Source organism: Zalophus californianus, chromosome 1 (genome assembly GCF_009762305.2).
Source record: "Zalophus californianus isolate mZalCal1 chromosome 1, mZalCal1.pri.v2, whole genome shotgun sequence".
In the NCBI taxonomy this organism is placed as follows: domain Eukaryota; kingdom Metazoa; phylum Chordata; class Mammalia; order Carnivora; family Otariidae; genus Zalophus; species Zalophus californianus.
The window spans coordinates 13,857,850-13,882,308 of record NC_045595.1 but is presented as its reverse complement, the minus strand read 5'-3'; the positions used below and the strand labels follow the sequence as shown (position 1 = coordinate 13,882,308).

At 63.6% G+C, this 24,459-nt stretch overlaps 2 protein-coding genes across 8 annotated transcripts; one reads left to right on the top strand and one right to left on the bottom strand.

The window, feature by feature from the left end:
* Window positions 1-2,223: 2,223 nt before the first annotated feature.
* On the top strand, window positions 2,224-5,557 carry ISYNA1 (inositol-3-phosphate synthase 1). Of its 2 annotated transcripts, XM_027586005.1 has the most exons (11): window positions 2,224-2,328; window positions 2,436-2,564; window positions 2,705-2,866; window positions 3,160-3,292; window positions 3,435-3,628; window positions 3,860-4,009; window positions 4,093-4,308; window positions 4,435-4,599; window positions 4,706-4,819; window positions 4,894-5,111; window positions 5,251-5,557. In XM_027586005.1, the coding sequence occupies exons 2-11, from the start codon at window positions 2,445-2,447 to the stop codon at window positions 5,450-5,452; spliced, it is 1,674 nt and encodes a 557-aa protein (XP_027441806.1). In that variant the 5' UTR covers window positions 2,224-2,328; window positions 2,436-2,444; the 3' UTR covers window positions 5,453-5,557. The 2 variants fall into 2 exon arrangements, with proteins under 2 accessions (XP_027441806.1, XP_027441807.1); XM_027586006.1 differs by lacking the exons at window positions 2,224-2,328; window positions 2,436-2,564 and having other exon boundaries at window positions 2,863-2,971.
* A 205-nt stretch (window positions 5,558-5,762) lies between these two features.
* On the bottom strand, window positions 5,763-20,539 carry SSBP4 (single stranded DNA binding protein 4). 6 transcript variants are annotated; one of them, XM_027586007.2, is made up of 19 exons: window positions 20,140-20,539; window positions 13,864-13,936; window positions 13,431-13,492; window positions 13,258-13,342; window positions 9,635-9,724; window positions 9,081-9,146; window positions 8,798-8,857; window positions 8,645-8,714; window positions 8,413-8,480; window positions 8,257-8,324; window positions 7,880-7,925; window positions 7,752-7,787; window positions 7,582-7,636; window positions 7,420-7,490; window positions 7,242-7,320; window positions 6,813-6,841; window positions 6,428-6,651; window positions 6,151-6,176; window positions 5,763-6,113 (listed from the first exon to the last, which is right to left on the bottom strand). In XM_027586007.2, the coding sequence occupies exons 1-17, from the start codon at window positions 20,196-20,198 to the stop codon at window positions 6,442-6,444; spliced, it is 1,227 nt and encodes a 408-aa protein (XP_027441808.1). In that variant the 5' UTR covers window positions 20,199-20,539; the 3' UTR covers window positions 5,763-6,113; window positions 6,151-6,176; window positions 6,428-6,441. The 6 variants fall into 6 exon arrangements, with proteins under 6 accessions (XP_027441808.1, XP_027441810.1, XP_035578239.1 ...); XM_027586009.2 differs by having other exon boundaries at window positions 6,544-6,651; window positions 20,140-20,534; XM_035722346.1 differs by having other exon boundaries at window positions 6,113-6,176.
* Window positions 20,540-24,459: the final 3,920 nt, after the last annotated feature.

Below are 24,459 nucleotides of genomic sequence, written 5' to 3'. Positions count from 1 at the left end.
GCTCCCTTGAACCCCATCAAGCCGCAGCTTTGCCCTGCCCACGTGCTCCCCTAGGCCCATCGCCAGACTCCCCTGCAGCCCCTCACGCTGCCCCCAGGCACCATGGCCATTACTCCCTGAGTGCACCTTAGCCGCAGGGAGTCCCATCAGGATCCTTCCTGAGCCAAGGATGCCACAAATCCAGCCCCCCAGGGGCCCCAGAAAGGTCTTCCCAACCTCACAACCTTGGGGCCGCCCGCTCACCCCTGCCACTGGCTGGCCAACGTCCCTGGTTGTCATCCCCCCAGCACACTGATCCCACGGCCCTTCCTGTGTGCTAGGCTCCGCTTGGGCACTGGCACTTAGTGACGGAGACAGCCCTGCCCCTGCCCTCAGGAGCCTGTGTTATGGTGGGGACAGAGGTCCCCAGTCACTCCCAGGCAGCACAGTTCCCCCCATGTTGCACACCCAGGCGATCCCTGCCATCACTGTCCGGTGCCCAGCTGACCGCTCTGCCCTTGCCCTCCTCCTGGCACCTCCCACAGGCTGCCCCATGAGTAGTACTCAGGCTCCCCAGGGCTGGGTCTGGGGGCCTGTCCAGTCTGCACATTCCCAGGTCACCTGGCACTCAGAGGCGCAAGCTCCCTTCAGACCCCCCGGCGCCAACTGTATTTCAGCTCTTGGAGCTGGCATCAGAGCCCACAGGTTAGGGACCCAGTCCCATGAGACCGCCCCCCACTCCAGACACCTGCCACAAGTCTCTGGCCACCCATACTTGTGAGCAACTGGTTATACATCAGGGGTTCCCATGGCTCTCCCTCCGAGGTTTGCTAGAATGGCTCACAGCGCTCAGGAAGACACTTCCAACAGCCAGATGGAAGTAGATGCTGAAGGCCGGGTGTGGAGAACGGCACTGGGCGCCCATGCCCTTCTCCAGGTGTGCCCCCCCTCCCACACTTCTTGTGCTCGCTCAACCCGTGCGGTGTTGGGGTTTTTACGGAGTTTCCATTATGTAGGTATGATGAAATCACCAGCCTTTGGCGATTGAACTCCATCTCCCCAGCCAGAAACCAGGGACAAAACCCAAATATTTGTTACACAATATTCCCTGTCCCCAGCCTTGAGGGTCTGCCCTGGTCCCCAAACTGCTGCTCTCCCCCTTCCACCTGGCCACCTTTTCATCTGCCCCTGAACCCACTCCCCCAGGTTTTTGCCTGGGCAGTCCTTCCTATCTCTTGATAAGAGATGTCTTTGCATCTCAAGACGCCTTCCAGCAGCCACCTCCTCTAGGCAACCTGCCCTGCCAGACCCTACTTCTGACTTGTCTCTGGCTAGGGGTGCCCTAGTCTACTTCCGGCTCCGCCACACTGGAGTCCCTCGAGGGCAAAGCCTGGAACCGGAGTCTTGGAGCCCCCAACCCCCAAGGCCAGGCCCTGACCATGTTTCCTGTGAGCGTTCCCAACTATCCACCTTTTGGGTCAGCTCCAGTGGTGGAAACTTTCCAGCCGGAGGAGGCCGCTTGTTTTGGAAAGTTCCTGGGGGAGCCGCCCCCGCCCGCCCGCCCTCCGGGTTCCCACGCTCCCTTATCACTGGGTGCTAGGGGGGCGCAGTGCTGTGCCTGCCTAGCTCCTCCCCAGCTGACCTCCTTGGTCCTGCCCCTTCCCTTCCCCTCCTCTCCTCACCGAACACTGGCCCCCCTCTAGCCTGGCCCTGCCAAGCCCTCCCACTACAGGTAGGGAAACCGAGGCCTCGCAGCGCCCCTTACACACACCGCGTGAGCCCTGCCCGGAGTGCGTGGTGGGTAGTCCTGCTCAGGAAGGGGGAGGCGGAGGCGGCCCAGGCTGGAGGAGTGCCTGGCTGTGGAGTCAGAGCCCTGGCTCAGTCTTTGACCCTCGTTTCCACTGCAGTTATCTCGGACCCAGGTGCCCAGCCCTCCTTCCCAGCTCCACCTCCTGCCTGGTGGCTGGGTCTGGCGCTCTCTTGCAGCCTTAATGTCCTCTTTCGTAAAATGAGGGGAAGTGGCCGCGCGCCCTAACCGGCCGTGGTGTGAAGCAAATCCACGCGCCCGGTGCGCGGGCCGGGGTCTGCAGCCCACGTGGACGTCCGGCCGCGCCCGGTGGGGGGCGGGGAGCCCAAGGGCAGTGATGGCTCGGGCCTATGGGGCCTTGAACCCGAGTCCTCCGAGTCCTCCGAGTCCTAGGCCGGCGCGCCCCTCCTCCCCGCGCGCCCCTCCTCCCTGGCGCGGGTGGGGTGAGGGGCGGGGCGGGGGCGGGGCCGCGGCTCTTTTCTCTGGAGTTCGCGCGCCCCGAGCCCTCGCCGTCCGCCACTGTCCGAGTTGACTCCGCGCCGGTGAGTGCGGCCCCGGGGCGTGGTGCGGGCTCCCTGGGGACCGCGGTCGGCTCGGGCCGCCGGCTCTCCTGTCCCCGCTGACCTCCTTGCCCACCCTGCGCCCCTAGCTCTCCGCGATGGAGGCCACAGCCGATTTCGTGGTCGAGAGCCCCGACGTGGTCTACGGCCCCGACGCCATCGAGGCTCAGTACGAGTACCGGACAACGTGCGTCAGCCGCGAGGGCAGTGTCCTCAAGGTAGGCAAGGGACCCGGGGTGGGGGGATGGTGGGAATGGGGGAACCAGGGAGCCGGGAGGAGACGGGAATTACCCAACGTCGAAGACTGTGAGGGAGGAAGGGCCTGTGGCCTCAGGCTCACTGCACCGCCCGCCCCCAGGTATACCCCATGTCCACGCGCTTCACCTTTCGGACCGCCCGGCAGGTGCCCCGGCTTGGGGTCATGCTCGTCGGCTGGGGCGGGAACAACGGCTCCACGCTCACCGCTGCCGTGCTGGCCAACCGACTGCGCCTGTCCTGGCCCACGCGCACCGGCCGCAAGGTGGGGGGTCGGGTGGGGCTCGGCCCGAGTCCCTGCAGGAGGGGGAAGGGCCTTTAGGGGGCGGAGCTCTACGAAGGAGGAGACCCTCCGGGGACGGAGCCTAAGGTGCCGGCGGGCTCCCGGGGGTGGGGGGGGGGGACCTCCAAAGGCCGAGCGACTTCTGCCCTGGCTAGGAGCACAGAGCTGAGGCATCCAGAAGGAAGGCGGAGCTTGAGGGTGCCGGGCGGGGCCCGGGCCGGCTAGTGGCTCACGCCACGCCCCACCTCACTTCGCCCCGCCTGCCGCCCCCCCAGGCGGCCAACTACTACGGCTCGCTGACGCAGGCGGGCACCGTTAGCCTGGGCTTGGACGCCGACGGCCAGGAGGTGTTCGTGCCCTTCAGCGCCCTGCTGCCCATGGTGGCACCCGACGACCTCGTGTTCGACGGTGGGCGGGGCCCTAGGCTGGGGGCTGAGGTGGGAGGCGGGGCCTGGAGGGGCCCACGTTCTGGGTTGGGCTGAGCTTGGGGGTGTGTCGTCCCTCCCCCGCCCGTCCCCCCTCCTTCCCCCCACCCCCCCCGCCGCCCCAGGCTGGGACATATCGTCGCTGAACCTGGCTGAGGCGATGCGGCGCGCGCAGGTACTGGATTGGGGGCTGCAGGAGCAACTGTGGCCGCACTTGGAGGCCCTGCGCCCGCGGCCCTCTGTCTACATCCCCGAGTTCATCGCAGCTAACCAGAGTGCGCGCGCTGACAACCTCATACTGGGCACGCGCGCACAGCAGGTGCGGCCCCGCCCCATACCCTGTATCCCTTGCCACTTGTTGCTCTTGCCTTTGGCCCCGAGTTACCACCCACCACCCCTCTCATCCCACCCCCGCACCCCCCCGCGTTATTGGCCTTTTGTCTCCTCGTTCCCATCCTGAGGTTCCAGACCTCACTTTGCACTTGGGGAAGAGTAGCCCAGACTTCCCCAGCTTGAGGGGCCTGTACAACCTCCTTGCCTCCCCGCCCAGCTGGAGCAGATCCGCAGGGACATCCGCGACTTCCGGTCCAGTGCTGGGCTAGACAAAGTCATCGTGCTGTGGACAGCGAACACGGAGCGCTTCTGCGAAGTGGTCCCAGGCCTCAATGACACCGCCGAGAACCTGCTGCGGACCATCCAGGTGGGTGCATCCAGGGTTGGGAAGAGGGGTCAGGACCAGCCCCAGGGGACCCCTCCGTGCTGATCGCCCGCCTACGTCCACAGCTGGGCCTGGAGGTGTCGCCCTCCACTCTCTTCGCCGTGGCTAGCATCTTGGAGGGCTGCGCCTTCCTCAATGGGTCCCCGCAGAACACGCTGGTGCCTGGGGCGCTCGAGCTCGCCCGCCAGCGACGTGTCTTCGTGGGTGGAGACGACTTCAAGTCAGGCCAGACCAAGGTCAAGTCCGTGCTCGTGGACTTCCTTATTGGCTCTGGCCTCAAGGTGCGTGGGCCTGGGGGGTGCACAGCTCGGGAGGGGGCGGGGGGGGGCCTGGAGACCCCAAGCCCGCACCGCGGGGCTTGTGCGCCGTGGGGCCTGCAGCTGCCGCGGGACCCCTTGTTCCTGTAGACCATGTCCATCGTGAGCTACAACCACCTGGGCAACAACGACGGGCAGAACCTATCGGCGCCGCCCCAGTTCCGCTCCAAGGAGGTGTCCAAGAGCAGCGTGGTGGACGACATGGTGCAGAGCAACCCCGTGCTCTACGCGCCCGGCCAGGAGCCCGACCACTGCGTGCGTGGGCCACAGGCCGCTCTGGGGGTGGGGGGTGGGGTGGGGGGAAGCCCCTGGTGGAGGAGGGCAGGGACCCCTGTGACCTCGTGCCGGGCCCCCCCCCCAGGTGGTCATCAAGTACGTGCCGTATGTGGGCGACAGCAAGCGGGCGCTGGACGAGTACACCTCGGAGCTGATGCTGGGCGGCACCAACACGCTGGTGCTGCACAACACGTGCGAGGTGCGGGGCCCGCCGGGGCAGGAGTGGGGCTGCCCGCCGGCCCTGCCCCGCCTTCTGACCCGCCGGCCCTGCAGGACTCCCTCCTGGCCGCGCCCATCATGCTCGACCTGGTGCTGCTGACCGAGCTGTGCCAGCGCGTGAGCTTCTGCACGGACGCCGACCCCGAGCCGCAGGGCTTCCACTCGGTGCTGTCGCTGCTCAGCTTCCTCTTCAAGGCGCCGCTCGTGCCGCCCGGCAGCCCGGTGGTCAATGCGCTCTTCCGCCAGCGCAGCTGCATCGAGAATATCCTCAGGTGGGCCCCGGCTTTGGAGTCCCCATCCGAGGCCCGAATGTCCACTGGCGGCCTCGGCACAGGGATTGTTGGGGATCGGAGGCTGTGGGGTTCGCCAGCTGCATGGTCTGGCCCCGCTCAGCCCCAGCCTTTCCCCCAGGGCCTGTGTGGGACTCCCGCCACAGAACCACATGCTTCTGGAACACAAGATGGAGCGCCCCGGCCTCAAGCGAGGGGGGCCTGTGGTCGCCAGCTGCCCTCTGCCCTGCAAGAAAGGACCAGCGCCAACTGCCCCCAACGGCTGTACGGGGGATGCCAACGGGCACTCGCAGGCTGAGGCACCCCAGATGCCCACCACTTAGGGCCGTGGCCATCCGTCTCCCCCAAAACTCTCGTCCCCACTGCCCCTCAGAACCCAACCCTTCCAAGACCCCTGAAGACAATAAAGCCAGTGCCACTCTCAGCCACAGCATCAACTGTGGGTTCTCGGTGCCTTCAACCTAACCATCCCCCAACTCCAGCCCCATCCCCATTTTTCACACGGTAGACTCTTACCCACCCTTCAGAAACTGATGCCCCAACTCTTGACACTTCTAGAACCCTGAGGCCTCTGCCTAACCCCATGATGGGAGGCCGTGGCCACAAGCCACAGCGAAGAAATCTGAGACCACATACCAAAAACCAAAACCAAGTTACATTTATTGATGGGGCCCACCCCTGCTGTCCAGGGGAAAGGAGGTCTCCAAGGAGCCCCCCCTGGGACAAAATAGAAATGACGAGAAGGGCCTATACAGGAAAGAACGTCTCTGAGGTCCTTGTGTTTTTTTTTTTTTATAAAATGAGAGTCCTTTGTGCGGGGCCTCCCAGCTGTCCAATCCTTGAACTGGATGGAGTACAGTCGCCCGAGGTGTGACCTCAGACCCTCACCCAGCAGACTGCCCGAGCCCCTGGACCTTGGTCCCAGGCAGGGGCACTGGGCAGAAGCCGAGGCCGGCAGTGGGCAAGGGGCTGCTGCCCCATCACGAGGCCGGCAGTGGGCAAGGGGCTGCTGCCCCATCACACGCTCATGGTCATCCCGGGCGAGTACTGCGGAGAGATGAGGGGGTGGCGCGCGGAGGCGGGCTCAGCTCCGGCCTCCGCTGGGACCCGCCCCCCCCCCCGGGAGAGAATGGGGGACGGGGCGAAGGGAGGGGAGGAGACAGGTGGCGATGCGTGGGGAGACCGCCCTGGGGTGCGGGTCCCAGGGTGGGGGGTTGGGACGGGGAAGGGGGTCCGGTGAGATTAGGGCGGGAGGGAGGGGAGAGGGGAGGGGAAGGATGCCGCGGCCGCCCCCCCACCTGGCCCGCCGCGGTCACGGTCTTGCTCTGGCCCCCCGGCCGCCCCGCCGGGGCCTGCCCGCCAGGCCCCTCCGGCCCGACGCCGCCGCGGGGGGGGAGTCGACGCAGTCGCTTACGCTTTCGCTCGGGAACGGGTGTAGGAAGGTCCCGGCGGCCGCCATCTCGCCGTCGTCCCGCGGGGTGCCCGGGGCGTTGCTCAGGCCGGCCACGGCGCCGGGGGAGCTCTGGGGGCGGCCGTGGTCAGCGCAGGACTCCCCGCCCCGCGGGCCAGGCCCTGCCCACCGCTCCGCCCAACCCCAACTAGGCCCGCACAGCTCTGGCCAGCCCGCATCCCCGCACCCAGGGAGCCCCAGGCCCCGCCCCACGCAGGAGCGCGGCCCCTCACCTTCGGCAACCCGTCCATATCGCCCGAGCCTGTGGACCGACACACGGCGGACCGCGGCTCAGATGCGCCTGCGCCAGGCCCGGAACCAATCCCCCGCCCCCACCCCGGCCCAGGGTCAACTAACCCCTCCCTGAACTTGTACGGGGGCCCTGCCTCGGTCCCCGGGGCCCAGTCCGCTGGGGCGCCGCTGGGGGTCCTGGATGGAGAGTCCGGACGGGGGTCAGTGATGGCACTTTTGGCTCAGTTACTGCAATCTCCCCCCCCCGCCCGCCTCCCCTGCCAACGAGCGGCCTGTGGAGATTCAGGGTGCAACCGGGACACCCGCAGAGAAACCAGGGAGCGGGGCTGGAGCAACCGCCAGGGGGCGCAAGAGGCTCGCGAAGCAGCGGGGTTGGGGCGTGGGGTGTGTGTCTCGGGACGCCCACTCACCCAGGGATCCGTTCACGTGGTGAGGCTCCATTGCACTCATGGCCGCCATGGGGCCCTCCGGACCAGGGCCGAGCGGGAACTGCGGGCGGTGGGGGCGCAGCGTGGGGCTCGGGCCACCAGACCCCCAGCGGGGCCACCGCCTTCCGCAGCCCCCACCCTGGAACCCCCCCCCACTCACATTAGCCCTGCCGGTGCCTGGCCCAATGGGGTTCATGATAGTGTACATGCTCTCGCTGGAGTTGGTGGAGTCTGGGGGAGATACCGGTGCGTGAGGGGGTGGGGTGTGAGGATCTCTCCAGGCAAGCACACCCCTCCCTGTACCCTGCCCAGGCTGCAGCACCTCCAGGGCTGGGCATGATGGGTGTTCCAGGGGGCCCTCCTCCTCCTGGGGGTCCCTGCACAAGGAAGGAGACAGAGCAGGTGAGAACGAACCCCCCCCCCGCTCCCCCCGTCTGCCAACCGTCACCCTTGCCCCCCTGGCTCAAGTGGCCCAGCCGCCTCGTCACTCACCGAGTAGCTGCCGGGGGAGGAGGAGGAATAGGGAATCTGGGGAGAAGCGCAGCTGTGAGCGGCCCACTCCACCCCCACAGCGCTAGCCCACCCCCCAGCCTCCCCTGGCCGGCCAGCCCGCCTCTCACCGAGTTTCCACTGGGGCTGGCCCACGGGCCTCGCACTCCAGGGCCCCTAGAAGAGACAGTGGGTGGACCCCGGGGTGAGGCCAGGTGGCACACAGCCCCGACACACTCTGTGACATCCCCCACCCTGCCCATGTGCCCCCAAACAGGCCCGCAGAGCCACAGACTTTGGCTGAGAGTTGGTAACCAGGGATGGATTCTAGTCAGCCCTCAAATCCCATATCCTATGGGATATGGCCTTTGGGCCTCAGTTTCCCCACCCAATGCAGAGTAAACAACCAGAGCTGTTGTGCGGACTTAAGTCTGCCCCGGCAGAGCCAGGCCATGAAGCTGGGTGGTGGCCTACGTGGGCACACCCCAGGGATCTCTCAGGGCCTTACATGTTCATGGTAGGCAGGCCTGGGCCGGCGAGGGAGTTGGGTGGGGGCCGCATGCCACCTCCATAGCTCTGAGAAGGCAAAAGGGCTGTGAGTGCAGGCCAAGGTGTCGGGGGAAGTCCCCTGGAAGCGCACCCCCTCTCCTGGCCCAGCCCTCACCTGGGGTCCAACGCTGGCCATGCCCCGTGGAGGTGTCACTCTCTGCATGGGGCCCATGCTCGGATGCCCTGGGGGGGGGGCAGAAGGAAGGGGGCTCAGGCCAATAACACTCCCCAGTGTGGACATGTGCTGGAGGGGGGTGGGTCTGCACCAGGAGGCAGCAGGGAGGAGGAACTTGGAGCTGGGGTCCTAATGGGTGGGGGGTGGCAGCAGCTGGAGCTTCCCTACTCACCCTGAGCTCGCGGGGAGGGTTCCATGGCGCCAGGAAGGAGGGGCTGGGAGCTGGGGAGGCCCACAGGAGGCTGTGGAGGGGGTGTGGCAGCACTGAGCGTGGGTACCCCCACCCTGGCCCAACTCCTGCCCCCCCCCCTCATCCCTCTCTCACCTGACTCGGCATCCGCAGGGTGGGCCGGGGGCCCCCTGGGAACCGCGGTGACATGAAGGGCTGGAAGAGGTGGGCCGGGGATCAGCACCTCCCTCCACCTGCTCACCCCCCAAAGCTACCCCGTTCCTGCAGCGCCCGGGCCCCCAGCCTGGACAGCCCCCTCCTCCAGGACCAGCCAGCAAACTGCAGCCAGCCAGTGCCCGGTGCGTGAGTGCAGTGGGGCTGGGGGCTCGAGTTGCTGGGATGTGCATGTGCAAAGGGGCGGGGCGTCACAGGTCCTTACCTGAACATGAGGCCCCATCATGGGGGCGTTGGGGTTGTGGGGGGGCTGCTGGGAGCCGGGGGGGCCCTAGGAGGACAGAACCAGGTGGGTTGGGAGGAGCGAGGTCCACCGAAGCTTCACTGTTCTCTGTGGCCCTGCTGAGCCTGGCCAGGGAGGGTGAGGGGACGCCATGGAGGCGGGAGGGTGGGCCAGCCCTGCACTCCCCCGAGTGGAAGACGGGCTTTGGGGTGAGGGGCCCTACAGGAACAGTCATGGGCAGGACCCACGGCTCAGAGAGCCATGCTCTGAGGCCCTTGGCAACCAGGCCCGCGCAGGCCACCCTCAGAGAGACCCCGCCCTCTCCTGCACTGGGGCCCAGCCCACGCGGCTGCTCCCATCACGCCACCAAGGCCTGTGTGCAAATACCCACCTCGCGGACAACCCCCTACCAACTGTGGCCTGCTGGGGCCTCTCCCCATAGGACCCCCCCCCACGCCCATCATGGCCCACGCTGTTCACCCTCCGACACATGCCCACTTAAGTTGGAGAACAAGGGGCACCGGCCCTGGCTGTACCTGGAAGAAGCCGGGTGCCATGGGGCCTGCTGCCATCGTGTCGTTGGGGGCCATGCTCCCCATCACAGGACTGGGGGCTGCTACAGTGCTCTGCAGGGGTGAGGAAGACCAAGAGAACCTGCTCACGTCACTTCCTGCTTGAGTGTCCCTTCCTACCCACAAACAGCCCACTCCATAGAGCAAGGAACCTGGGCCATCGGATCTTCTACCCAGGTGAGCACGTGAGGACACCTGGAGGGTTCTCTAGGTGAAGGAGGAGCGGCTGCACCTGTCCCCACCCCGGTTTTAGCAGCCCTGACTCAGCACCCTCCTCAAATGTGCCGTGTGGCCGTGGACCCAGGCTTTGCCTCTTCTGTACCCAAGACACTGGAGGTCGTTGGGGCCCTGTCAGGTGCAGCACACAGCCCAGGCGGGAGGCCAGGGACCTGGGGATCCCACCTCCTAAGGAGTCAGTCCCAAGCATGAGGATTCTGGGGGGTCTGAAAATGCCAACAACCCAGGACCCCTGTGGGCACGTGCCTCTTGCATCTGGCACAGGCTTGCTCTTTCCATTGGAATCTCACGTCAGACTAGTGGGGGCATGGTCCCTGACTCTAGCCCCAGCCCAGCAGGCCCCATGTCCTCCTGGCTGGTAAAGCGGATTAGCTGGACTCTCAGCTCTACCCAAGACACCCCAAATAAACACAAAAATCAACTGGCAGCTTCCAGATGAACCTCCCTCCCAGAGGGCTGCTCTCTGGGGCTGCGGAGCAGAGAACTCCCCTCTTCCTCCAGTTGGGAAGGGAAGGAAGAGCAGGACTACTGGGATGGGGGCTCCAGGCTCCAGGCCTCTCTTCAGTTGGAGGAGGGGAGGAGACCGGGTGCTAGACAGGAGGGTTCCCATGTCAGCCCAGGGTGGAGATGCTGGTTGGCAGGGCTGACAGGCCACTTCCTCTGGTAGGTTCCAAGTCCCAGGCTTGTCTGCCTTTGGGAACAGAGCAGGGAGGAGGAGGGAAATGGAGGCCTAGTCTACAGGGCAGAGGAGACACATCAAAGGATAGGGAAGGAGGGGGACTCTGCAAGGACTGAGTAAACACAGTAATTCTCTGGAGGCCCCTCAACTCTCGTCTGTCTGGATCATCTGACCCCACTCTACCCCCAACGGGACCCAAGAGGTATGGTCTGTGTGGGTCACGGCTATTCCCGGGACTAGCACAAGCCGTCACACAGGGATGCCCAGGATTTTGCAAAACTGCAGCCACTTGGGCTCAGAGAAGTTAAGCATTGTGCCCACAGTCACACAGCACTTCCGGCCCCACAGAAGTGGGGAGGGCCCCTTGGCTGGGTCAGAGCAGGACCCCTGTAGACATACCCCTCCCCTTGGGTATTGCAAGCTGCCCTATACTTCCTGCCCCTTCTCAAAGATCAACCTCTGAAGGACTCCTGCCCAGGCCCCAAGATGGGGGAGGAGCTGTGGGGGGCGGGGGGTGGGGGGGACAGCCTTCCCTGGCCTGTGGTGACGGAAAACACTCCCAGGGCCTGGCACCAATCTTTTGAAAGCCCAGAAGACCCTAGGAGTCCCCCCTGCCTCCACCTCACCCCCCCACCCCCCCTCCGCCCAGACATAGAGCCTGACAGCTGGAGCAGCTATTGTATTCTCACAGGGGCCTGCCTCAGTGGCTGGAGGAGGTACTTCTGAGCCCTCGGTCTGTCCACTCCCCACAACCTACCCCACAGGGAGGGTGGGAGAGCAGTCCCCCCTTTCAAGCCACAGCAGGCGCCAGAGCATCTCCTGGTGGGGGGGGGGCAGCTGCTCTCTGGGCTGCCGACGAGGTGTGGGGGCAGGGAGAAGATAGGGCACCCCTCACCCACTGCGGCTCCCCAACTCTAGGCCCAGAAGGGTTAATACAGGGCGGGCCCACCCTCCCTGGCGGGTGGCCCAAGCTAGACCCCCCACGTCAATCATCCACCGGAGACGCCAGGGCCCAACCCGCGTTGCTATGACGATGGGTTGGGCGCGCTAGCGTTTCCTGGAGACGCCGAGGTCGGCCGCGGAGCCGGGAGTGGTGAACTGAGCCCCCACTCGGAGGGGGCCCCGACCGCGCAGGGGAGGCGAGCACGGCGCCCCCCCACGCTAGAACAGCAGCTGGGCAGGATGTGCGCACGCAGCCACAGGGAACCCGTCACCCCGGGGCTAGGGCGCTCCCCCCCACACACACCCTCTGTGCCCGCACCATCTCCCCCGACGCATTCTGCTGCCATGGTAACCGGCGCGCTCCCGGGAAGCGCGCTCCCGTGGAAGTGGAGAACCCTGCGTTCCGCCTTCCTGCCCTCCTCAGAGGGGCCCTGAGAGGCCGCTAGAGGTGGGGGCAGAGGCGAAGCCGGGGCGGGGGGGGGGGGTAAGGGGGCGCTGCGCAGGCTGGGAGGGGCTAGGGTTTGAATGGGAGTGAGCGCCCACGCAGTCTTGCACGCACACAGCTCCAGACACCCCTGGAGCCCCAGTTCTGGCAGGAGAGCAACAGGGGGGATGGCATACGAACAGTGGAACCCGATGGGGACCAATAGTGTGACCCCGGCTTCCACGCACATCAGACAACGGGTGCGGAGCGTCTTCAGGGACACGATGAACCCGCACCCCTCGCGGGCTGCACCCCGGCTCTACAAAGGCCTGCACTTGCGGGGGTGGGGGGGGCGCTTTATGTGGGGAGGCGGTGCACGACCTTGACCAACTGCAGAGCAAGATGGGGATGGCCACGCCCTGGGAGGCCCGAGGGGGCACAGCAGGGCGGACTGCTCAGGCTGTGAGGACGCCAACCTTAGGAGAGTGGGTGCACGAGGGGGAGGGCGAGAGAAGTGGGAGCTCGCCTAGAGCTGCACGACCCTGGACGCCAGCTGAGCTGCTGCTTCTCCTCGGAGTGGGCCCAGAGCCCCCCAGCCCTTCCTGTCCAGCCAGAGACGTCTCGGAGAAGCCAGGTGGCCAAGCCCCACAGCCAGGACCAAGAAGAGGATAAACGTAGGGGTGGCCATCCGCTCCCCATGACAATGAGATGCCACCAGCCCTTTCATGTTATCCCCCCTCCTCTCCAGATAGGCCTCTGACCCCCACTCAACCTGGAGGGAAACTGAGGCCAAAGAGGTGGGGTCAACAGCCCCAATCACCAAGCAAAGTCAGGAAGTGCATTGCCCAAGGGTGCACCTGCCAGTTAGCCAACCCCACGGTCCCCTGGGCTCAGAAAGGCTGGGGTGGGAGGGGATATGCAGTGGTGGCCCCCAACCCCTCCAACACACACCCCACCCAGCTGGGCAGATGGGGAGGCAGAGCTCCTGGCTCCCCAAGGGATTCAGATGAGGGGAAGGAGAGGTAGAGCTGGCTTCAGTAAGGTGTGTGTGGGCGGGGGAGGGCTGTGGGGACTCTCAGGAGCTGGCTGCAATGGAAGGAGCCTCCCCCACCCTGTGAGTGACCCTAGACTGAGGAGAGGGCACAGGGACTCCCAGAAGTGGGCAAGACCCCAGATCAAACCCCAACACCAGACCCACCTGCCTACCCAAGCCAATCTCAGGCCACGCAGGCCCCCAAGGCCACAGGCCCCAAAACTGGCCCATGCCCAAGAGCCCTGGTCCCGGTCCCTGGGGCAGGGACTCACGTAGTCCTGGAAAGCCTTGGCCTCATTTGAGTGCTCACACGCCTCTCTGCGGTCAGGTGCTGCACAGTACAAGTCCCAGAACACGCTGTGGGCGGCAGGGGGGGACGATGGTTTCCCCATGCGTCCCCACCCAGCCCCCCTCCATGGCCCACCCTGGCCAGCCCCACACGCACCACCACCAGGAATGTAGGAAGCCTGGGGGCTCCCCCAGCGTAATGTTCTTCTCCCATCGGATCTGCAGGGGAAAAACAAGACAGTGAGGGGGCCTGCTGCCGGCCCTGCCCAACCTCTTCCAAACTGAGGCAACCCCAGACCAGCCTGGGGCCTGGGAGACGGGGAAACAGCAGCCCTGAGCAAGGGTGCGGGGCAGGGGACAACTGGGTAAGGGGCAGAGAAGCGTGCACAGACCCTCAGATGGCCAGACAGATGCCTCGACCCCAGCCCACGGGCCCCGACCCACTCCAGCCCTCAGTTCCCAGGGCCAGTGGAGGGGCAACGGAACCCGAGCACTGGAGCTCCAGTGGAAAGGGGGTGGAGTGGACCGCAGGGTACAGGCAGTAAGGAGGGACCCGGCTGGGGGCGCTCTGCCTGGCGAGGCCGGCTTACCTCGGACAGAAAGGTCTGGGCTGACTTCTGGGCGCCGACGTGCAGCAGGTACTCATACACATACAGCGCCAACCTGCGGGCGGGCGGGGTGCGGACGGGCTTAGGCTCTCCGGAGGCCTGCAGCCAGCCCCACAACCCCTTCCCCAAGGGACCCTGGGAGTGGCCTCAGTGAGCCCTTTGTGACACCATCCTCAGCCTCACTCACTGCCCCCCAGTGGTTCCCCAACCCCTCCATCCCTCCCACCCTGGTGTGATGGCTTCATCAGGTGCTCAGACCTGCCAACTCCTACACATCCATCAATACCCAGCCAGCAGGCCCTTCCTCTAGGCAGCACTCCCAGCAGTCCCTGACCCCTGACTTGCAAGCCATCCATTCTGCTCAGTTCCACAGCCCCTCGTGGACCAAGTCCTGGCCCTGTCCTGCCAATGCTGAGACCCCAGAACAGCCTTCATCCCAGGGAGGTCTTGTGGCCGGGAGAAAGGGCTCCTAGAGGTCACTCCAGACTCTGCCCTGGGTGGGGTCTCCCAGCGGGTACCCAAGGCCATGTGGTCAGGGCCCAACACCTAATTTCCTTCCAGCCCTGTCTTGTAGAGAAAGGAAGGGGCCCTCTGACCTGTGGTCTTCCTCTGCCAGGTGTCCCCGGACCCCGATTCTCTTTCTCAGGACCACCCGTGGTGGCCATGACCTAGCTACACCAGCCCCGCACGGGAGAGTGTGGAGAAGCGAGGGCAGGTGAGGGGCAGCAGGGCCTGCCTTGTAGAAACACAGTGCCCAGCACCCTTGGACACACCAGTTTGGCTGCTGCCTGCTCCAAGAACACAAGCCACCTTCTGGCCAGTAGTGTCCCCCATAGGCCACACAGGGAGGCCGGCCCCTCTACACCATCTTCCGAACCTCCGCATCCTCGGCCCCAACACCCCCTCATCAGTCCTCCCCACAAGCAAGCAGAGAAACTAACTGCCTCCTCGGTTCACCCATTTCCCAACCATCCACAGTTACTGCCCCCTCCCAGCGCTCCCAGGGACATAGGGTCGTTGGTCCAGGCCCCGGGGGGCGGGGGTGGTGCTGGGAGGGTAGGGTCTAGATCCAAGATGGGGGGGCTCCCCCAGGGCTGGCCTGAGCTGGAAGCCCTTCCAGGACGCCTCCCCACTCAGCAGGCCACCCTTCCCTGGCTGAGGGCCCCACCCTAAAATAACCCTGCTTTGACTCATGTTCCTGTTCTCTCCCACCTTCCCAGCCAGGCTTCTTGATCCTCACATACCCGCCCCCCATCAGATCACCCCCCCTTCCTTAGCTCCCCTCACACCTCGCTGAGGCAGTTCTAGCCATTCTGTCCCCCGGCCCCTGCTCCTTCCCCCCCCACACACAACGGCTTCTGCCCTTGCCCTGGATCCTCTTCCTTCCTCCAGCCATTTTCATTAATTCAACACTCACCCAGCATCTCTTTGTGCAGTGAACACAACAGGCACCTGACCCCGGGAGGCTACCTGCTGAGTTCTAGGGTGGGCTGGAAGGTAGTGCGTGCTAGGGAAGGACAAGAGGCGGACATTTGAGGGACTGGGGTGGGCAGCTGTCCCAGGGCAAGATGTGCCCCCAGCTCACACCACACCAGATGAGCTGTGGACAGCCACCGAGAGGGACAGGGCACAGAGGGGTATGGCTCGTGGTGGTCACAGTGCTCCGAGTGTGGGTTTTCCTCAAGATTGGCTGTGGACTCCACCACATCATCACACCCTTCTCAGCCTTCCTGGCCCCATGGCCTCCAGGTTTACCTGTCCAACTCACTCCTATGATTCTCTTCCTTTCTAAAGGCTTCCTGAGCCTTCAAGTGGTCTGCATCTGCCAGCCCCGCGTCCATTAGTGAAGGAACAACGGGCTGAAGCGGAGCCAACAAGCCCAGGCCTGCCCGCCCCCCCTCCTGCACCCTCCGGCCAAGGAGAGAGGCTGAGAGAGGTCCAGCCAGTCCCTCACCCATTTGGGGGGGGGGGGTGTCACTGCAGAAAGCAGGAAAATCTGGGGCTGAAATGCCCAGAGAAAAGGGAGCAAGAAGGGATGGGGGGAATCCAGGTAGGCAGATGTAAGGATAGGGGCAGGGAGGCTGCAGTCTTGCCCTTGGGGCATTCTGGCTCAGGAAGCTTCCTGGAGAAATGACCCTTGGCTCCCACCACATCCACCAAGGTTGCTCGACACTGCCAGCCATCAGGTCCTCCTACACCTCCCCTTTGCCCTCAACTGTTCTTCAGGGGTGGCATCTGACCCAGGATGCAGGACCCCACCCCTGGCTGCTCCCCTCCTCCCTCCACTAGCCCTGCCCCAGCTCAGCCCCGGGCCCTCGCTTCTCTCTCTGGATGGCCTCCTCTCCCGCTTTGATGACATCTTCATGCAGCTGTCCATTGGGTGCGCCAGCCTGGCCCCCCCAAACTTGGGATTCACATAACATCTAGTGGCCCATCCTCAACATGCTCCCTGCCCAGCTTCTTCCTCTCCCCATCTCCCCTGCCCCCCCCCAATCTGACTTGGGTAGTCTGGCCTTGACTCACAAAGCTACACAGGTGCGTGAATATCCACCCAGCCATCCCCCCGAGATCACTGCACTTACTGAATTTAGGGAAAAAACTTGAGGAAAAAGCTCACTCTTCTGCTTTGGAGCCCTCTTCCTGCCTCCTCTACCACACTTGGTCCAGGCCACTACCACCTCTTACCTGGATTTCGACAGGGCTCCCCCAGGGGCTGCTCTCTCCCCAGCCTCCAGAGTCTACACACACACCCAATAGCACGTCTCCTTCAGTCCCTCCAGTGCCCCAACACACGCACACTGGCCCTCCTCCACCCCAGGGCCTTTGCACGGGGTGTCCCCCCACTCAGGGCACTTCCACCTAGAGACCCATGTGGTTCAAATGTCATCTGTCACAGTCTTCCCTGTCACACCTAAACTCCACCTGCCCCATCCACCCCCCCCAACCACCTTATTTATCCCCTTCTGACACATGTCTCTCTGCCCACTGCCTGCAGCTCTTTCTGGAATATAGCTTTGGGAGGGCAGGGACTTGGTCTCTTTCCCTCACTACTGAAATTACAACAGCACCCAGAGCATCTTGGGCCCCTTGCTACCCCAAATGAATGAAAAAACAAACAAACCAACCAACCCACAGGGACTCCCTCCTGTGAGGACAGGTTTTTTTTTTTTTTTTTAAAGATTTTATTTATTTGAGAGAGAGAGAATGAGAGATAGAGAGCACATGAGAGGGGGGAGGGTCAGAGGGAGAAGCAGACTCCCTGCCGAGCAGGGAGCCCGATGCGGGACTCGATCCCGGGACTCCAGGATCATGACCTGAGCCGAAGGCAGTCGCTTAACCAACTGAGCCACCCAGGCGCCCTGTAAGGACAGGTTTAACACAGTCTGGTAAGCACCAGTAAAAGTTAGCTTAGCATTTCAACTTTAAGGACTTGGGGTTTTATCCCCAAAGCAAAGAGAAGCCAGAGAAGATTTAAATTTTGCTGATTTCTCTTACGTGTTCTTACTTTAATTTCTACCAGGACAGAATCTCAGGGAAAGATTGTGAGCTGTTTTGTTTTGTTTTGTTTTGAGTGAAAAATTTTGAAGCCTGGACATTTGACCATGTTGTTTTGAGACCTTCAAGGCGCCAAACCCATGCAGGGCCTCCAGCTCGAGGTGTCCCTGTCCAGGCTCTGAGCTCAGATATGTGGAAGGGCCTGGGCTCTGGATCCAAATCCTGGCATCTCCACCCCTAACCATGTTGGCAAATGACCTGCAGAACAAAGAGCGGGCTCATGGGAGGGGCTTCTGCTGTAAGAGGGCAGGTGGATGGAAGGAATGAGTGACCTAGAGGATATGGGGTGCCCAGACCCCAAGTGCTCACAGGAAGAAATGCACACAGGGCTGCTCAGGTGACAGAACGGGATGTTAGAGTCTTGGAGACTACAACGTGGCGCCACCACCGTAATTAGCAAGAATTATGGTAGGTAACGGAGGCTCTGAGCACTAGCACAGTGTCCTCCTCCCCCTTAAAGCCCCTGGACTTGCTGCTGGGGGCTGGGAGACTCTACTCAGGGCCTCGTGTCACTTCCCAACAGAGGGACAGCCCACCCATTTCTTCCCCCGACCCCCCACCCTCACCCTCAAGGCCAGGCCTTTGGGTGTCTCCTCACCATCTGCCTGGCAGCCTCCACGCATGCCCCTTACAGCCCTTCTCCCAGCCAGTGGCCTGGGTGATGACCCCCACTCACAAGTTCCCCCTCTGTCTTCCTCCTCCTTCTGTTCGTTCCCTCTTCTCAAGCCCTTCCTCGGAAGCTCCCCTGTGTCCACTGGCTCTGCTTAGCCTCCAGGACTCAGTTCAGGGGTTCCTTTCTCAAGAATCTCTTGCCCATCTGCCCTCCAAACAAGGATGCCCACAGCCACACCTGGAAGCCCAGCAAGAGACAGAGCAAACACAAGGTGATTCCCTCACCTGCTGGGCTAAGGAACAAACTACACGTGGTCATGTGCCCCTTCTCAAAACCAATCCCAGAAAAAACACAAGACACCAACCATGGTTGTCATTTGTGGAACTACTTAAACCTACCTGGCAGCACTTCACATTAGCAGAACCTCTGGGGCCACAGGGGAAAGGATATAAAGGGGACAAAGGGGCCTTCGACTACCCATCACCTTTGTCCGCTTATTTAAAAAGCCCCCAAACCAAGGACCAAATGCAAGTGCTAGTTAGTGCTGGGTGGTAGGTGCCCTCCAGGCTGTCCTGTGGGCTGGGAGTGTTTATTAATGGATCCACCATCCACGCACCCAGCAGGTACTCAGTTCATTTCTGGGGCAGGCTGTCCCAGAACTAGTGTTGAGATGAGGAGCGAGAAGGGGGCCCAGGATAGGGACCTGAGAAGGAAGAAGGGCAGGAGGAGGCAGGACTGCGAGCAGGGAGAAAAACACAGTACCCGAGAGCTGAGGACCTGAGCAGTGTAAATCCCCCACACCCCAATTCACACGGGAGGAAACCGAGGCTCAGAGACAGGAAGTGGCTCGGCTGGTGGCTGCCTGTGTGGGGTGCTCTACCTGCAGCCTCTCACCCGGTCCTTGTGAGAATCCTACAAGGCCAGTTGTTCATGTTTCAGAAACCGATGCTCGGAGCAGGAGCAATGCTCAGAGCAACCAGCCGAGCTCTCCAGTGTGCCCTCCCCGCTCCCACCCCACTCCCGCTTTCTGAGCGCTCTCCCACGCCCCAAACCCTGAGACCTCAACAGATCGCTTCCTCTCCAGGGCCCCAGCACCCCCACGGATGAAATAGGGGATGTGACCATCTGGTGTTTTCCAAACTTTCTTTAGCAGCAGAACCCTACCTCCAAACCAAGGCTTAGATGGGACCCTCTATAAGAAACGGACGAGCACAGGACAGGTCTGGCCATCAAGGGGACCGGAACACAGGCAGGACGGGGCCTTTAGCCTCCGCATGAGGCATTTTTTGCAGATCCCAGAGTCCTCCCACTGTGGGCCGTGTGGCCTCCCCAGGGGCCCCACCCAGCTGCCCCCGCCGGGCTGGGGCTAGCAGCCCTCAGGCCCTCTCCTCTCTCAAGCTCCTCCTCCGTGCAGGGGTCCCCAACTGGTCAGTCTCGCCCGCCCCGGAAACTTCCCTGGACACTGCGATGCCGCTCCGTGCGCGACCTCGCGCGCACGCGCGACCGCAAACTCGCGCACCCAAGTCTCGACCGTCGGGGAGGTCTCGCGACCCTCGAGTCCCGCTCGGGTTTCTCGCGCCCCTTCAATTCGTGCGCCCCCGAGTCTCGCGCGCCCCTGCAATGTCGCGACCCCTCGAGGCGCTCGGTCTCCCCAGCCCTCGAGTTTCGCGCGCCCCCTCAAATCTCGCGAACCTCGGGTCTCCCGCGCCCCTTCAACTCTCACGACCTCTCGGCTCTCGCGCACCGCCCCGCAAACCACGACTCCTTGCGCCCCTCTCGCGCCCGGAGTCTCACGTTCCCCTCAAATCTCGCGAACTCTTAAGCTCCTCACACCCCTTAGATCTAGCGCACTCCCACACATCTCGCGACCCCTCGAGCCCCTCCGGCCTCGCACGCCCCTCAAATCTCGCGCCCCTCGGGTCTCGCGCGCCCCCGCAAATCTCGCGACCCCTCCAGCGCGCTCCGGCCCCGCACGCCCTGCCCCCGCGCCCACGTGCCCCGCGCGGTGCCCGCCGGCATTGGGGCCCACGGAAGCTGCGCGGCGGCCGAGCCCCGCCCCCGGCTCCCCCGGCCCCGGCCCACCGACTCACTTCTCGCGGGCCTGGCTGTCGGAGGGCACGGCCGAGCCCTTGCCCCCCTTGGCGTACATGCTGCTCCGAGCCGCCGCCGCCGCCGCTGCCGCCGGGGCCCACACCTGTCAGGCGGCACCGCGGGCCGCACTAGCGGTCGCCATAGCTACCCCGCGCCCCGGGCCTCACCGCCCCGAGCCCCGCGCGGGCACCGCGGGCATCGTCCGCGCGGGGGAGCTCCAGACGGCCAAGGCGGCGGCGGCGGCAGCGGCGGCAGCTCCAGCTTCAGCTCCAGCCACGGGTTTTATTTTCTTCCTCTCTTCCCTCAGCGCGGGCTGTTCCGGGAAGCGCGCGCCCCCTCCTCCCGCCGCGCGCGCCCCCGCCCGCCGCCTCCCTGCTGCCCGCGGGCGCCGCTCTTAAAGGGGCGATGGCGGGCGCGCGGATGGGTCCCAATGTGGGGACCGTGGGCTTGGCGCGCACGCGCAGTGCCCGCCGCGGGGGGGCGGGCGCGGGTACACACACGCAGGCACGGGTGGGGACGGCCACCTGGGGACACACAGCAGGATACAGTTAATCACGGCTACACACACACTCCCCAGATAGGACCAACCACCCAAATTGTACACCCAGGAACACAGCCACACACAGTTGCAGCTACACTCTTGGACACAGGACTACACACATAGATCCACATAGCTACTGGAACAACTAGTGAGAGTTCCATAAAGCAACAGGCAGTCACACGGGGTGCACCACCCCGCGGAACTACCCCCACACAGCTTGAGAAGGAACCGCCACACAGCTCACCTAGGGACACACTGTCATACACACAGAGGTATACACAGTGACTGTCAGAACAACAAAACATACAGATCACCACTCACAGAGACACACAGCCCCACAGACACACGGAGGGTCGGCTATGCTACAGCTTCCCACAAGCTACGGAAAGAGCCCAGGCAGCTACTTGCGGTCACCCTGGGGCACACGGTCCTAGCCTACCCAGGGCTCCACACACAGACCTGGGGTCTCACAGTGCCATAGATGAATCAGTGTCACACAGTCACATGGCCTGTGGACACTCACCGCCACACACACATGCAACACAAAGACAAGCACACAGGGATAGCCGGGTCACACCCTGGCAGCCACCCTGCGCGGCTCCACAGTCACACCCTGTGTCAATAGTAGTCTCTGGGCGTTTGTCCACTGGGTCATTCCTGCTGCCATTTCTCAACTGCTGTGTTGCCAACGGTAAATGGGGCGCGTCCCACCTTTAATCGCCCCTCTGCAGGAGTCAGGACTGCAGGCAGTGGGTACCCCATTCCCCCTCCTGGGGCCCTTCTCCCCCCAGGGTCTGTGAAATGGGGGGCAGACATTGAGGTAAGGGCCCCAAGGCAAGGGTGCCTGGGAGGGGTGGACGCCTGTGCCCTGGACCTGCTTGCCGCAGGTGTCGGGAGGCAGTCCAGTTGTGATTCCAGGTCTGGATGTTTCTGTGAATATTTGCCATAGGTGTTCTTTCTTCCTGTGCACGACTGCGAGCGTGTGTGTGTGTGAGTGTCTTGATGGGAGTACTCCCTCCCACTGCGAGCTGACCCGTTATACCTCCCTCTTAGAGGCTACGCCCCCCCCGTGGGGATCCCCACCCCTCAGGCCTTCTGGCGGTCGGGAAGTCGGGAGCCGCTGGGGTTCCAGACAGGCGGAGAGGAAGGGAAGGGCCAGGCTGGCCCCAGCCCCGCCTCCATCCCCAGGGGCCTCGGCCGGGGTTGGAGGGGGACGCCAGCCCTTCCCACTTCCTGTCCAGCCAGTCGTCCCCTCCCCCAGCTTCCTCTCCCGCGGGGCCCCCCCGGAGCCAGGGGCCGGCGTAGAGGAGGGGCCTGGGCTACGAGGTAGTGGGGGTGCGGCCGCGAAGCTTCTGTAGGGCATCGAGCCCCGGACGCCACTGGCGGACGTGGGCGTCAAGGGCACCCTCATCGTAATACCCGCTCCCGCTACCGCTCTCCAGTGCCTACTTTCAGCGAGACACAGAGAAAGTGTGGCTCACCCAAGTCACACAGCGTATTGGTGACAACTGTGACACCCAGGCCCTGCCACCCCAGGCACCCCCTATTTATCTCCCAATGTTCCATGGCTCCCCAGGATTCTGTGTCCTGCGCAGGTCCCTCGCCCTCTCTGAGCCACGGTTCCTTGAGTCACTGTGAGTCTCCAACCTCCCCACAGACATTTACTGAGCGTCTGTGTGTGCAGGGCTCTGGGGACCCAGGCGGACGCGTTGCTACTGCTTGTGGAGCAGATTCTGACGGGGAAGGCTGACCGTCAAAAGCTGGCGAGTCAGTAGGATAATTTCAGGGAGTACCACATGCTGGGCCGAGGGAGGGGTTCCCGGTGGACAGGACCAAGCGACGGCCGAGTGGGCCCAGCTCCCGGAGCAGGGTGGAAGCGAGAGGAGAGAAGGAGGGAGACGGAGGCGCGAGCTATGAAGGGGGAGGCGCGGCCGGCTAGAGCGACAAGCGCGGTTCTCATGGTAACGGGGACGGTTCTCCAAACACAGCTTCGGTGCCGGCGGAAAAGTCCGAGAAGAGCGAGCTCTGGGCCCCACGCGGCGTCAGGGAAGCTGAGCCGCAAGCACATCCGAACCGGGCGCACGCCTTGCAAAAGCCGAACCCATAAAAGAGCCCCCCCCCCCCGCACCCATACGAAGGAGGGGCATGGGGGGGGGAGGAAAGTTTTGTTTTGTTTTTTTAATAAGGGGTGGGGTGGATCTGAAAGATCTGAAAGCAAAATGTTCAGACTGCAATCACAGAAGTGCAAAGGCCCTGAGGTGGGTGCATGGTCAAGGTGTTGGACGCAGAGCTAGGAGGGCAGTGTGGCTGAAGCAGGGGGAAGAGGAGCCGGATCACTCCCTAGGGGATCGGCTGAGATTTGTTCCAAGAGCAATAGGGAGCCACCGGAAGGTGTGTAGCCGTGAGGGGCAGGATATGCAACAGGATTTTAAGAAGTACCATGGGGTTCCTGGGTAGATTGGGATGGCATGGAAGATGCAGGAGGTTGCCCTGGTAAGAGGCCCAGGTAGACAGGGGCTCTGGGCCATGGCAGGCCCGGGATTTGATTAAGGGGCCCCGGCGGGGATGCAAGCAGAGTAGGCTAAGGGTCTAGGCTGGATCCCAGACCAGCGATCCCTCCACCAGCTCCCGATCGCCCCCGTGTGGCTTCGCGGACACTGCAGCCTTGAGCCGATTCTCTGCCTCTTTTGGGATTACCACCCAAATGGGGGCGGTGCCTGGGGGGAGCCTGAAGCAGGCTGTGCTAAGTAGGGCTGGGGGTTTGTCTAGAGGGGAGGCTGTCCCTCCCCACTCCCTTCCAGTCCTTCCATTCTTCATACCCACTCTTCACAGGCCCACCTCACGGCCTTTGCTCTAGCTGTTGCTGCTGCCTGGAGGGCAATTTGGCTCCTGGCCTGGCCTATTCTAGTTGCTTCTTCTCCCCCCATCCTCTCCCTCCTTCCCCTCTTTCTCCTCCCGTCCCTTCTTCCTGCCTTCCTTGGCCATCTCCCCTAGATTACGGATTCTGCCCTGGCCTTGGTTGGATTTGTCACTGTTAACGATAAAATGATGCATCAGATAATCTGCGGGCAGCCTCCGCCTTCCACTGGATCTGTCCTCCCTACGGACACAGCCCTGGCGGCCGGTGAATATGTTGCAGGAGTCGCTCGAAGTCTGGTTGGGTTTTCCAAATGATGGTTTTTCCTCTGCACTGGAGATGGAAGCAGCGCCCCCCCCCCCCCATTAAAGTGGCAGGCGTTCGATGGGGCCAGGATCCGGAGGGCGGCTCCCGCAGCCCCGCCCCAGCCGTGCGTGGGAGGCGGGCCACAGCTGGGAGCAGGGTCTGGGCCAGGAGATGTTTCCTCTCAGAAGCTGTAATTATGGGTAATTTTCTAACTGCAACACAAAAATTAAAACCCAAACAACACGGGAGGGGAGAAGCCACAGCAGCCGGTGAGCGCTAGAGCAGGGGTGGGAGTCCCCGCCGACACCTGGCAGGAGGAGCAAGGCCCCCAACCCAGGAGTGCTGGGAGGAGGGGGCAAAGGCTCGCTCAGATGTGCTAGGCTCCTTGAAGAGGCAGCAACCCCTTGGAGTTTCAGTTTCCTTTACTCCAAGACCGAGCGCCTGGAGGCGGAAGTCCCCGGATGGAGGATATTCCTGGGTTTGAATTCTGGCTGTGCAGGTCCGCTTGTGAGTCTTTGAGCAGGAAGCAACTGAACCCCCAAGCTTGCAGAGCTGCCAGGAACTCTAGGCGAGAGAAGGGATCCAGGAGGACTGGGAAGAGGAGCCTCAACCAAA